The sequence below is a fragment of the Thunnus albacares genome, chromosome 5, assembly GCF_914725855.1.
Source record: "Thunnus albacares chromosome 5, fThuAlb1.1, whole genome shotgun sequence".
Classification (NCBI taxonomy): domain Eukaryota; kingdom Metazoa; phylum Chordata; class Actinopteri; order Scombriformes; family Scombridae; genus Thunnus; species Thunnus albacares.
In genome coordinates, this window is record NC_058110.1 from 28,032,098 (window position 1) to 28,046,474 (window position 14,377).

The 14,377-nt window shown below is 43.8% G+C and overlaps 1 protein-coding gene across 1 annotated transcript in view; it reads right to left on the reverse strand.

Moving 5' to 3' along the window:
- Positions 1 to 14,377, reverse strand: part of magi3a (membrane associated guanylate kinase, WW and PDZ domain containing 3a) — a 121,183-nt gene that overhangs the window by 9,162 nt on the left and 97,644 nt on the right. Inside the window, exons 5-13 of the mRNA XM_044350744.1 lie at positions 13,933 to 14,101; positions 12,979 to 13,058; positions 12,230 to 12,287; positions 10,173 to 10,279; positions 6,154 to 6,354; positions 3,929 to 4,561; positions 1,968 to 1,999; positions 1,078 to 1,318; positions 243 to 337 (exon numbers count right to left, since the gene is read on the reverse strand). Of these exons, the coding sequence (XP_044206679.1) occupies positions 243 to 337; positions 1,078 to 1,318; positions 1,968 to 1,999; positions 3,929 to 4,561; positions 6,154 to 6,354; positions 10,173 to 10,279; positions 12,230 to 12,287; positions 12,979 to 13,058; positions 13,933 to 14,101 (1,616 nt within the window). The remainder of the gene's footprint in view (positions 1 to 242; positions 338 to 1,077; positions 1,319 to 1,967; positions 2,000 to 3,928; positions 4,562 to 6,153; positions 6,355 to 10,172; positions 10,280 to 12,229; positions 12,288 to 12,978; positions 13,059 to 13,932; positions 14,102 to 14,377) is intronic.

Here is a 14,377-nt window from a genome sequence, read left to right on the forward strand (position 1 = left end):
AGTATTTGATGCCTTGTTTCCAAAGTGGAAAATAGAGTTTGCTGTTTTATTGACAATTTATTTCCCCATTGTCCTGCAGCAATAGTAGAAATTCTGGCTATTTAAGTAACTGAATGCAGCACAAATATTGATTTGCTTAGCGTCTGCCTGTTGGTCTGTAGTAACTAAGGGTTTGGGATTCTAGCAGCATGCCAAGCTATGGATGTACAGTTCACGACTGGACGTGCATCGCCGCTACTTACCGGTTGATCCGGCCCCTCGCCTCCAAGGACTCTGAAGCCAAAGCCTGACTCCTGGTTTCTTTTGATGAACACATCCAGGTCCTTGGTATTGGGAGCTGCAGAGGAGGGGAAAGAGTGAAAGAATGAGTCTTTTTATTTAAAATAGCCACGAAAGACAAAACACATTAATTATGCCGTTTGTGGGTGAAGTCAACCAGACATCACAGTGTTTGTCGGGCATGTGGACAACGTGTGTGTTGTATAATGCAGTTGTTCTACTGCTAGGGAGTTCTTAAATCATTTCACCAGTTAAAAAATATTCAATTCAATTAACTACAAAGATTATATCATTTTATCTTACTTATCAGTGGTTGTTTAAAGTCATAACTGAGATCATTAGATGTCCTACATCAGATAAAATACCCTAAAATAATACAACATTATTTAATTTCACAATTAGAGCTGAAATGATGAAATACTTAGATTAATTGTTAAGCTTATTTATCATGTAAAAACAAACCAATTGCTAGTTGTAGCTTCTAAAATGTGAATTAATTTGAGAAGATTTGTTTTCTCCGTTTCATATTATTGTACATTTAACACTACACACACATCAGTGTAGACTCTTGTGATGGACGTAATTACATTTGACTATACATTTAACTGATGAATTGGAAAAATAATTGTGAGATGAATTGATATGAAAAAAAAAGTCATTATCTGCGAGTCTTGTCACACAGAAATCTGTGCATCCATGATCATGTTGAAAAATGGCGGGTGGGTGGTCCGTTGTTTTCAACAGGAGTCCTGAACCATGAGGATGAAAACCACTACGCAGTACATCACGGATACTTACGCTTGCTGTCCAACATGGCCTTAGACTTGAGGTAGAGCTCAGATGCGTCCGGTTTGGGCGAAGACGAACGTAGCGTGTTGGTAGAGAAGGGGAGCGGGTTGGGGGGCACCTCCGGGTGAGCCAGGGCCTCCGGGCTGTTGATTATATCCTGTCGCTGCGGCTGTGTTACGGGCTGGGAACAGGGATGGGGCACCTGTTGAGGAGCGGGCTGGGACAGGGTTTGGGACATGGGAGCTGTGCACTGCAAAAAGAGAAATAACAGAAATAACTTCCGGTGATCACGAGGCAAACATCCACAAAACAAATCACGTATTCCTTGAGAACACTTTAAATGTATAATATACTTTATTTAATAATATATAGTATGATATATTGTCTTATTTATGTCAATGTTTTACGTCAAAAATAGAGGCTGGAAAATTGCAGAATTGCGAGCCCAAACAACTGCACTGGTCTTTTTTTTTTTTTGAATAGTGCAACCACACAGTCATTCTGTGTTGAACCAATAAAACAGTATGAGTAAGCTTGTTGCTGTCTCAGCTCCTCTCTATTTTAAGAGTGCAGCATGGAGGAGCAATACAGCAACAAGCTGTTGAACATGGCATATCATCTTAAACACCCATACGCAGAGGGATGTTAAGTTGCTGTTTGCCAGGAGCCAGCATATTTACCCACATGCAGTTCCAGAAATAACAGCCCGGCTAATGTGGGCTCCCTGAATAATGTAGCTATAACAGCTTCCACAGCAGACACACTGAGTGGTGCTTATGGGTAACCAAGACAAACTTGAAACCTTTTTTCTGTTTAATAATTCAGCAGCAGTTTTATCATCTGTATGTTCTTTGTTCCAACCTACAGGACAAAATGCAAAGATGTATTTTACAACTTACTGGTTTTAGAGATTTCACAGGAGATGTCTGACCTGTAAGCAAAGAAGCAGAAGAAGAGATTAAATTCTGAATTTAACTGTTTAAGAAAACAACAACACCTATTATCGAATGGCTTAAAGGCTTAAAGGATGAGTTGTACTTGCGGTTTTCTTCACACTACTGACCTACTGGCCTTCAGCGGTAGAAGCTCTCCCACTTCTTACGCCTTTTTCTGCACTTCGTAACTTCGTGAACTTACTGTAATAATATCGCCTAGAGGATTTGTAACTATTTGGTGATACCTCCTTCTGCTTTCCTCTCTGTTAGTGAGTCATAATATAATTCAACCAGTAGGGGGCAGTATACCACAGTAGCACAAATAGTTTAGGAGTCAGGACACTGTGGGAAACACAGAGGTGATGCTAAGCCATGGGAAAACATGCACTTCTCAGAGTAAACCTCGCCAGCTGTTTGCTACCCTACTAGAACACCGTAAATACTCTCACTGTCTGTAGATTTCCATTACACATATGCAAAAGTCATCAGCAAATTTTGATAAATTAGTTGTTTTAATGAATGTTTCCTGGTGTAAGCTTAGGAGAGATTAACTTCAAGTTTTGATTAATTCCTTTTAAAATATTAATACTGTAAATGCACTGGTGGTATCTCTCTATTGACAGTCCCTGATCATATCTCTTCATCCGCTGAGTACAGTGCATATCCCACGGGGAAGGGCACTTTGTCTCATTTCCAGATTTAAATCCAGAACAGGGAGCAGGGCCAAATAATTTCCTGTTTCATTTCTCTCTGCTGCTGTCATCGGAAGGGAGTTCTAGCCTGTGGCTGGGAGTAAAGCCTAACCTAATGCTGGTCTATGGGTGTCCGGAGGGAAGCCCCGCAGCGTTGCTCCTATTAGTCCTGGAAAGCTGTGATCTCCTGCTCCTTTTTAAGCAGTAACACAGCCTGGATATGCAACCGCAGAACCATCAAAAAGATGCATATAAGGCTAGCACACATGGGCAAAAACTTAATAACAGCAGCACTCGCACACACGCAGGACAAACCCCTGGAGCTCAGAGCAGAGCCCAGCTGAGTACAACTGATATGTGGGTGCAACACTGATCTCTTGAATCTAGGCTACTGCACTGCAGTAAAGGCAAAAGGGAACAAGCCCTTCAAATCAGTGAAAGCCTGAAGTAAGAAAAAGGGTAATGATTACCCACCATGCTCTGCCTCTCCTCCTCTCCCGCTCTCTCTCTCTCTCTCTCTCTCTCTCTCTAAGCAGCAAGTGAATCACAGAAACTGCCATTTCTCTGCACCTTCTGAGTACAGCTCACCATGTGACTAAGCATGACTTCCTCTCTGTTTGGGAAGGTGCATGGTGGATGATGCAGAGTTGGTGTGGACCAGAGCGTGAAATTGCTTTATTTAACATTGGGAGGGTCTGTTTGTCCTGTAGCAATACCTATAGCTTTACCGGTGAACACCATAATCCACCCTGTTATTCGTCCAATTAAAACACTGTACATGTGACATTAAATTTCCCCTCTTCTGGATAGACCTTTGACAACGCTGGTCTACCGATGCTGCTTTCTCACTGTCTCTTTTCAAGAAATTAATTTCAAATGCAAGCAGGTGGGCTCCTCACCTCTATTGTTTCACTGGTTGTTTTCCTTTAGGAGGAAGGGGGAGTAAGAGAGAAGCAGACTACTGGCGACACAAAGCTGTGCGGGGATTAACATGATTTCAGAAGCGTGGGACTAAACCGCTAAACTATCTCCAGGCACAAATACCTGTTTGTTGTCTGAACAGTAACCTGAGTAAATTAATATAGACAGCGACGATTTAACAGCAGAGATGTCACAGCATCAGCACTGTGACCCCGCCAGCTGTAACATACTTCTGAGGATTAGTGCAATGTCGCAGGCTTACAGTACCTGTGGCTCTTGCAGCAATGTGAACTCTCATTTCTGTCGACTCACCTCCTCTAAGCACCAGCACGTTAACCTCGCTGCCTGCAGGCAAGTCTTTGAGGATGTCCACAACCTGGGAGTGGCTCAACGTCTGGACATTTTGTCTGTTGATCTCTTTGATGACGTCGCCCTTCAGCAAACCGCGACACCACTGGGCATCCAGGATCATCTTCACCTTTTGGCCCAGAGGGCAATCGGCAATGGCGAATCCAAAACCTCCAGGGCCTTTAACCAAGGGTACACTCACGAGCTCTGGCTGCAACAGAGTGGGGTCAGGGCCCTCTTGGTTGTGGGTGTGAGGAAGGTGGTGATGGTGTTGGTGGGAGTGAGGATGGTGGTGGTGGCGTCCTCCGTTGGTCATGGGTGGCACTGCGGCAGTCTGCCTGGAGAGGGTTCCTCCATCTGGGATTGTGTAATGGGGGTCCTGTGGTGTGGAGGTGGAGGGGGAAGGGGAAGTGTCCTTGGAGGTGCAGAGGCCACCTGAAGCCTCCTCACTGCTGCTGGAGTCCTCCGGTAAAGGGTAGCCCCGGCACAGGACCATGTCCACATACTGGTTGATCGGGATGGACTGAAACATCTGGACCACATCAGCATGAGTCTTCCCCAGCACACATGTCCCATTGATGTCCACAATCACATCACCTAGAAGACAAACAAAGAGATTTGACATGTTTGTAAAATGGGCTAATTAAGAGAGTGTGGACCGTGATGACTGGGAGGAATGCAAACGATACGAAAATTGTTTGCACACAAAGGCAAATAAAAGAAGACACACTAATGTCACTGACGGAGTTACCACAATAAGGGAAATTATAATTATCCAGCTGGATTGCATAAGTAGAATCTGTATGCATTTCTCCTCCTGCTCCTCCAACTCTTTAGAAAATTCAAAGATGTTAATGGGAATGGAGAGAGAGTGTGCATAAAATAGAACAAGATCACTGACATGCTGTTCTCTTCTTCCTCCTTTCATCTCCCTGTAAGGCAGGGGGTGGGGAAGGGAGGGGGGAGGGGGGGGGGGGGGGGGACGACTCTCATCACCCTTGGCCTGGCTGAGATATGGGTTTGAATGGCCGGCTGAATTGCTGACTGGCTAGCTGGCTAAAAGCCCAGTGGAGGATTCAACCCACCTACGCAATCAATACAATTTCTGAGCAAACACAGCTAAGGTTTCACTCCTGAAATGAGTTCATATCCCGATGTAGTGCCTGTTTGGATCCACTACACATAGCTCTTATGACTTACAAACATCCACAAAACAATAGCAGTAGGTGAGAGTTAGCATCCTACTATTGGCATAAATCAATGCTGCGGGCCTGTAGTCAGAAAGTCTTAAATCAAAAAGAAAACTATTATGAAGCTGTTATAGTCTACCGCTCGCCATTATAACCCAATGAAATTAATTACATTCAGTTTTTGGTTTAATCAATTATCCTCATTCTCAAGGGAAATGAAACATTGAAAATAATTATTCTATGCTCCATTTTCTTGTTGGTTCTCAGTCGTAACACTGGCATGGCTGTAAAAGCATTCTATGCAATCAATATTACTGTAATGTGAATCCTGAGACGCTTCGCTAACAGTAATTCAAATTACAACTGTACAATCACCGTGCATGTGATCACAGTGCAAGTAACTGTATATTCAATCAGAGGGAATGTAATGAACCACTAATACGCAGGTGCTACGACAGTTGAACTAGTGAGTTTATAGAAAGCATGCTTGTCACCCTCCAGCCATGAAAAGACAACCAGTCTGCAGGCCTATTAAATCTCTAATATATGACTGCATATAAAATCTGGGTGTCAACCGTAAACTGAACATGTGCTTTATTGACAGAAGCTTCCTATGTTTAGAGCAGCTCCTCTGAACACTGCCAATGAACGTTTGTCTTTGCTTGATCAAGCGATGTGACATTCACAGTGAAACGCCTGTTTTGCGTTTTTTTGTCTAAATGTGTTTGTTAGTGTGTACTCAGGGTACATAAAACTGGGTTATGTACAGTACCTACGCTGATGCCAAACCCGATTGTGTGCATAGGCATAGATGACATGCAAACAGTGCACATGTCAATGTGACACTGGATTATGTTTTGTTTAGACAAGTAATAAAAGTCCATTTGTCTCCTGTTAACTTCTAGCAATTCCCCCTCGTATGACTTTGCATTAGGGTCATGTGCAATCCAGACACTGGAGTGCACTTTCATAAGCAGTAGGTCAGTGGGTGAAGCCTACCTGAGGCGATCTTGTTGTCATGCGCAGCAGGCCCATCTGGAAGAACGTTTTTGACCTGAAGGAACTCATCGGGTCGGTCTCCTCCGATGATGGTGAACCCAAAGCCCTGTGGGCTTTTTCTAAGTGCTGTCTGCAGGATGGAGCCCTGCAGCTGAGATGGATCTCGCGTGAAGCCCCGCACTCCCCTACCAGGCTCCTCTGCTGTAGAGATGAAGGCAGAAAGAGTAAAAAGATTGACAAGAAATAATAGACAAGGAAATTGAGAATATATCTTTAATGGCCTAATTATTGTTAATTATATTACTACATGTTTCTGTTTACCCTTTTTAAACACATAACACGGTTCTAGTCTAGCAATAAATATATTAAATTCAGCCATGAGTTGCATTTCCATTAATTCAATAGATGAGAGCAGCACATCTAGTCATCAGCTTCACAGATTAGATGACTGTCTGTGATGTATAAGCATGCGCGTGTATGTGAAAATGAGAAGTAGGATATTAAAAAAAAGCTTGCTCATAAATTGCCATCTGTCTCTATCTATGTATCTGTAACAACACTCGCACAGTGACGTGTCTGACAGCGCGTCATTCGCTACTGGTAATTACACAAACACTCTTAAGAACTTGCAAATTTAAGTAGAAATCTCAAATAAATCACACATACATACAAAACTTGCAAGTCTACTGCTCTGTTTGCAAACCTAATAAACATCCAGTTATTGCAAAATGTCTATATTTTGCCCCCGTCTCACCCAAAATAACCAATTCCTTTCACTGCAGCGATAAATACATCCTGAAATGCGCCTGACATTTTCCAGGTAAACTTTTCATTGCAAATTTCCTTTGTGGTGCCTGCAGGATGTGTAAATGGGGCAACTTTATAGAAGACAGGAAAGGAATTATATTAGACCGTGTGTGTGTGTGTGTGTGTACGTGTGTGTGTTTGTGTGTATGTGCGTGCATGTGAGCGTGACTGCTTATGTGAGAAAGAGAGTGAGATAAGAGCGATGAGACAGAAAGAGGGAAAAATAGAGTTATCCCTGACAGAAAAAGGGACATTCTAACTAAATCCTAGCTTGCCCTTCCCTGTGGTATGAGCCTATGAGTTTATGAGTTATGTGCTGTGTCCCTGCATGCTGGGCTCCTTTTCTGGCAGTTCCCACACTGATAGATGGGGGGGGGGGGGGACATCAATCTCATTAGGCCGAGGAAGAGATAGAGGCCCCCCATTCCCCCTGCCTACTACACCAATCTCAGTATGTCATGGGATTGTGATTTGCATAATTGCATTGCAATTGGCAGATGAACGTGACCGCTCTGAAGAAAAAAAAAAAAAGATTATGCCAAGTATGATTAACATGACATTCCCACAATCGGAGCTGTACAAGTGTCAGAGAGATGTTTTCGAGATATGTAAATATGCGAGTATATGCAGGCAGGTGCAAAAATATGAAATTCCTCATGAGAACTTAAGGTGTGAGCGTGTGTGTAATATGTTCTTTGACATGATTACGCCCCGTCAGATTGCCCAGGCGTTCCGTGTTCACACGCTATGTCAAGAGACTGTCAACACTGTTTCTTACATGACCACCATGCGACACTGACAGCCGAATAGAGAGAGAAGGAGGAGTGGGATGGGGAGGGGGCTACGCACCAAAACCGTGTTTACATGGTCTTGATTAAGCTGTGGGCCACAAAGGGACAGTCTGTATTCTCGGGGGTGAAGTGATTATATGAAATGTCAGACAGGATTGTCAGCGCTGTAATTATGGCTGAGTATAGTACTGTGCTTTGCTCCTGTGCTCTGCGGCGTTGTCTGGGAGGTCAGGCTAGCCAGTCTGTCATAACAGTATTTAGAAGCCACCTCACGCACGTCCACACACTTGCACAAGACCACTAACCATTAATTCTCATTAACAAGGGTGGGAAGGTGCAGAGTGGGCACAGGAGAGGCAGTCGAAGCTGGGAGCGGTGGCACACAGAGGCAATATCAACCGCAGACTGCAGAGAGCCTCAGCTGTGGGAGGTTGAGTCTACGTGCAACAGAGTGAGGCAGACAGTTCTGTCCGAGGGGTGTCTGATATACAGAGGCTAGTTTGAATACTAATGTGGTCATGCTTTGTGTGTGCATGTACGGAAGAGTATCATAATTCTTATTCATGTTACAACAACACGGGGGCTTCCGGGTCTCCAGACCTTTACATTGACTGAGAAGATCAGACCACTCAAGCGGCAGCATTCACCACAGGTGGTAAATGATGAACAGATGACCCAGTAGAAATGCAATTTATGATCATAAGTCACTTTCAACAGCAGTCACCTCTTTCTCCTTCTCTGTCTCTCCGCGCTCCCTCTCTTCCTCTGTTCTAAAGAGATCTTTGAACTGCGGTGAATGACTGGGGCAAAAGCGTTTTCAAAGAGACCTCAGAGCCCTCCCTATTTCATATCTACTTGTCAAAATGAATTCTGCCGCCCAGTGAAGCGCTGCTCCATTATTCAAATTGAATATCATTGCTTCAGAGGCTATGGGCTGTTTATCAGCAGCCTGTCAACTGTTAGAACATCTTCCACACAGACATCTCAGCATGAAGGAGATGATAAACGTGCTCCTGTATTTGGATAACACATCTATACCTTGTTACATAGGTTTTTTTCTTCACTGAACTAAAAGCTAGAACTACAAAGCCGGAACTTGTGTCTTAATAATCTCCTGCTCTTTGCATTTTAAGGGGAGACAAGGAGGAGGAAGAAAAACACATCTACATGTAAAAGTTACTGACCTAAAGCACAATGGGCCGAGTTGTTGACACTGCTATCTATACAGTGCTTCCATTTGTCATATGTGCAGTATATGTGAAATAACATGTTGTGTAGTTATGTCTGAAATCTGTTTGCTTATTTGACCTTGCTGCACGACATCTTCTCTTGTCAATACAAGATGAAGTCTGCGTCATAATAACAGCAGAGAAACTAGCAAGGCTAAGAGTCTGCAGCCATGTTAGCATCTCTGTGTTTAGACACAGTAGCACTTGGAAGTAAATGCTAATGTCAGCATGCACATATAACACATTCACAATGCGAACATGCTGACTTTTAGCTGATATAATACTCACTATGTTCACTATTTAGTTTAGTCTGTTAGCATGCTAATATTTGCTAAATAGCACTAAACATACGATAGCCTACAGGTGTGGCTGATGGGAACATCATTAGTTTTGCAGATATGTGGTCATAAACCAAAGTTTTGACAAAGCTATTTCTATTCACATTGAGTAGGACATGAATGTATGACTGCATGAATCTATCCAAAAGCTGCCGAGACATTTCACTCAAAAACACAATTATAAATCACGCTAGAGCAAAAGTCAGGGGATCACCAAAGTCAGTAGGATTTATCCTGTCAGGACAATGAGTGTCTGTATAAAATTTCATTGTTGAGATATTTCAGTCTGGAATCAAAACTGGTGGACTGAGCGATTGACCGACTGACATTGCTATCACTAGAGCCATGGCTAAAAATGATTCAATACATTTCTAAGAATAATATAAAATTGTGATTTTGATTTCTCTTCCAGGATCATCTAAATCAAGAGTCAGATGCTGAAATGATGAATTCATCATGAGAGTTACATAAGTTGCTCCATCTCTCTCTCTCCATTAAATTCCAGGATGCAATTTAGAGTAAATGATCTCACTTCCTGTCCTTTTCCCTGATGACCAGCTAAAGAAAAACTTCCTGGCCTTCAATCTAAACCATGACATTGAATGTGAACAGTGTCTATAATGGTTTGATTTTCCTAAGCTGTAAATCCACATTATATCATGCTAGCATTAAAATTCTTACTTTTTTTTTACACATGATCTCTCAATGGGGGTGATAATTTTCATCATTACATTTTCATTACATTCAATTCAGAAAAAAAATACATTTGAAACAACAGGAAAGATTGTATATTGTATGCTGTAAATAGCTCTTCCGTAGTTTGCTCCAGAGGGCTTGGTTATGGGTATAGTTACCTGCAGGTGTGGCTGCCGGTGGCGATACCGCAGTGGGCAAGTCCACACTCAACTTTCTTTTTGCTTCCAGTACTGGATTCTCAAACTGAGTCTTCTGGTTGATGTGGCTGCACAAGCAAGATAACAGAATTAGGTGAACAATGATTCAAAATAGTAGAACAAGTTGTTACATAAAGCTTGACTCTGCATAGCTAATGTGTTTTCATCCTGTTTTAGCTGGCGTACATCACACATCCTACTATTTTTGTTCATTCAATTACCTATGACAGTTGAGGACACAGTCTGAGCTGCCAGCTAATGTTTCTGCTTTTGTATTTGTCTGTAGTCTTACCTTTTGACCTCACAGAACACAGCTTGTCTACGTTGTTGATACTTATCTTTGCCTGTCATGCAAACCTGTGATTTGACTAGGGCGACGTGTGACATGACCTAAGAAGGGGTAGACAGCATGTCATATACGGTAGCGTGCAGGCTGCTCTGATACAGCCTGTAAACCACAAAGCGAAACCGGTCTGTGCCAGAAGTGTAACACATACAGATGGATTGAAAGCATATCTAAACCACAGAAATAAAAAAAAATGTGCCCAGTGAATTCAAAGAGAATTGGATAGAGAGGATCAGTAGCAATCTTTGCTTTGATAGTCCACATTGTCATGATGGGATCAACATCTGCTCGATGCATTGTAATCCCAAGATCAAAAGATTCACTAACACTGTAGATAGATGTAAAGGACAATGTGTCCTTTTTTTTTTTCATTTTACATGCCCAAACATGGCCTTCTTTCTCAGCGTTTCTAAAAATAAACAGCCTTGCTATCCCAGGAGCAGCAGCTACACTTTGGGGAGTTTACACCAAGCTCAATATAAAAACAATTAATGATTTGCAGGCCACACCTGTGTGTTGAAACATTTCCTTCTACCCAGAGAAATGTCTCTCCATGGTTAGATGGTAATGGAGAGAGGTAGCTCATCTGCGTAATGAGCTTTAACAGTTGTAAATCCTGGTCATGACAGCACCTTGGGAAGATAAAATGCATTGATGCTGCACACTGAATCAGCCACATGCTGGGGCACTGATGGTATGTGTGTGTGTGTGTGTGTGCGCGTGTGTGAATGCGCATTTAACAAAAAGTACTCTGCGCTCTTGCTGTGTATGACTCATGCGCAGAGATACCCTCCCCATTATGTCTGGAGAGATAAACATTCCTCTCTCTGCCATTTGCACTCTTTCATTTCCTCTGCTGCTCTCTGTTCTCACTTTCTCACTCCTTGATTGCCACACCTCATGTTTTTGTGCAGCGGTTGAAGAAATAATGAGACTTTGTGTCACGTTGTCGTATTCGGACGTTCATTCACAACAAAAATTTTGCTAGACAAAAAAAAAAAAAGAGAGAGACAGAGACAGAGAAGAGGCAGCCTCTCAGTGACCCTCTTGCATAAACAGGCACAGTGATTCCCCCCCCCCCCCACCCTCCCCACCCGCCTGCAGGTCTCTCCCTCTTTGTCCACAGTAATGGGACTAAAATGAAACATTGTGCTCTTGTTTACACTCTTGATCAGAATGGAATCTTGCCCTTGTTCCCCTCTTAGGGACCAAAACCCCTTCATTGTCTGTTGTCTTAACCGTCTATTCTCTCTCACATACACATACGCAAAGCTGTAACCCACCAAAATTTTCTGTACTGACATAATTGCTTTCTGCATGAGTGTGGGAAAATTATGTAAGGACAACGCCATATCACAGCTCCCCTAAGATTCAACAGCAACACATTTCATACATCTTAACCTTTCAAAATTCAGCTATTTGGCTTTAAGGTGCAGAAGATGTGAATACAATAACACAGAGCTCATTCAATCTTTGAGAAATAAAACATGCATAAAAACAGCTCTGCACAGGTGTTGATTGAAGCCCTGAGTTTTTGGCTTTTGACTGACACTTCAGCAAAGATACAAAGGGACTAAATATAAGCAAGCAGCAAGTAATTTCCTCTACATCCACCACAGTTCACAGCTGTAGCCCTCTGGGTCCCCCTAGGCACAGAGAGAAGTTTACTTACTCTACGTAGTAGGTGCCATACTGGGGGTCCTCAATCTTCTCCCAGCCGTAGGGCAGCTCTGGGGGAAGAACAGATAGGGAGAAGGCAAACACAAATCACTTCAAATACTGCTGAGGCACTATAGGACAATTGGACACACGCTGTGCGGCGTGGTGCTTTGACTGGCAACTTCACAGCATGCATACCTACATCTAGAGAACAGGAGGCCTGCTTTTATTTGTCACTATGTGTTTAGGGCTTAATACACACTGTGGACGAGGCAGGGAGAGGAGGAGGGAAATGCTGAGTTGTTGCACAGCCTCCCTGGAAAATAATAGCCTTTCTATCCAGCAGTGTGTATGTGTGCAACATCTTGAGTTTCTGCTGCTGTGTGACAAACACATGCAGCGCAGAGGAGATCTTTACGCAAGAGGGGCTATAGAAAATTGTCTTTTGAGAGATGCTGCACTGATGAGCTCTCTGCATGTGTCCCAGAAGCTATTAGGAGGAGAGGGGCAGGCTGGAGACTGGAGGTTTCTGCTGTGTCACCGGCACGACTGTGACCAGGCCCGCTCAGCTGTTCAGTCTCCGTCTGTTAGCCAGTGCCCCCTTCAGAGAGGCAAGCATGCGGCTCATGCACACACTGCTCTATGCAGCAGGGAGTTGGGATGAAGTGGAAGTGTATGTGGCTAGGGGAGGGGAATACATGAGTGGGACTAGGAGGTATTAATGCATGCAAGCACATCAACTACCTGCAGATATTGTCTCACCTCCTTCATCACATTTCTCAGGAGGCTTGGCCTTCTTGGCAAGGCGGGGGTCCAGCCAGGTAGTGGTCTTGCTGTTGTGACTGAAGTACAAAGAGGGGACAGGGTTTTAGGCACAGGAAAATCATTATAAAAACATTTAAGACACCGTGACAATTAAGCAATTAGCACTGGGAACTCTCAGGAGCCACTTTACCCAGGAGCTATTCCACCAGCTCTGACAAACAAATAGAACTGAAAGTTCCCTGAAAACACAAAGTGTGGCAAACTTCTAATCTTTTGGGATCAAATGGCCTATTAAAAAAAAGCCTTTAAAATAAATCTTAAGCTCACGGGGCCCTTTGAGGAACAAGGAGAGAAAGAAAGAAAGAGAGAGAGAATGAGACATAGTGAAGAAGGGGGGTGACAGAGGAATACATCGACCACAGAGGGAAAGAATGAGCAGTTTCAGAGATCATAAAGAGCAGAACTGAGGGAGCAGGTCAGGGGTGGTGAGCTCCATTTAGCCTGTTGTTTCTCTCGCTGGCAGAATGAGGTATTGATTTAGCAGCGAGCAGCAGCACCGGGCTCTGTCAGCGGCTCAGCATTGACTGCTTGCCACACTAACAGGCCAGGTAAACAATGCGGGCCTACTGCTTTTAGCACCAGCCAACAAACCTGACATCAAACACAGGAGAAATGAAAGAAAAACTTAATTGAGAACAACACAACTGCAACTGGTGAGCCCACAGATAGCTTCCATGCCCAACACCTGTCTTGATACAGCACAGATGAACGCGCTGGATGGAGAGCAGAGAGAGACTTGCTGCCAGATCTCTCAACACATTTGACTTACCGTGGCAGAAAAAGAGATGAACTGGGAGAGTACTGGGAGTGGGATTAGCACAATGCTGATGTAATGGGAGAGTAAGAGGACCAAAACAAGGCAAGGCAAGTAGCAGTAGAAAGGCTACTTACTCTATAAAATAGACCATGCCGGTCTCTGTGTAGGCCATCTCCCAGTTTTTAGGCAAGGGTTCCTGACTTTCATCCTGTGTCAACGTGTTCCATGCACGCAAGTCCATGGCCCCGGCTGACTGGTTGTAGCTGGGCACCGTCTTCCTCCACTCCGCCTTGTCCTTGTGCTCTGTGGCCCGGCATGGAGAGAAGGACACGGGCATGGAGACAGAAAAAGGAATGGGTTGGGAGTAAGGGTACGGGAGATGGTAGAAGGAGAAGGAGACAGGAGGTGAGAGTGTGGCGCCATTGGAGCTCCTCTGGGCTCCTTGCATCTCTCCCTGCTGTTGCTGCCGCTCGAACTGCTCTTTCTCTGCACACTGGGTGGACGGTTACATCCACGGGAGAGGAAGGGGTAGAGAGAGAGCGAGAGAGACAGAGAGAGTACACAGAGAGAGGACGGAAG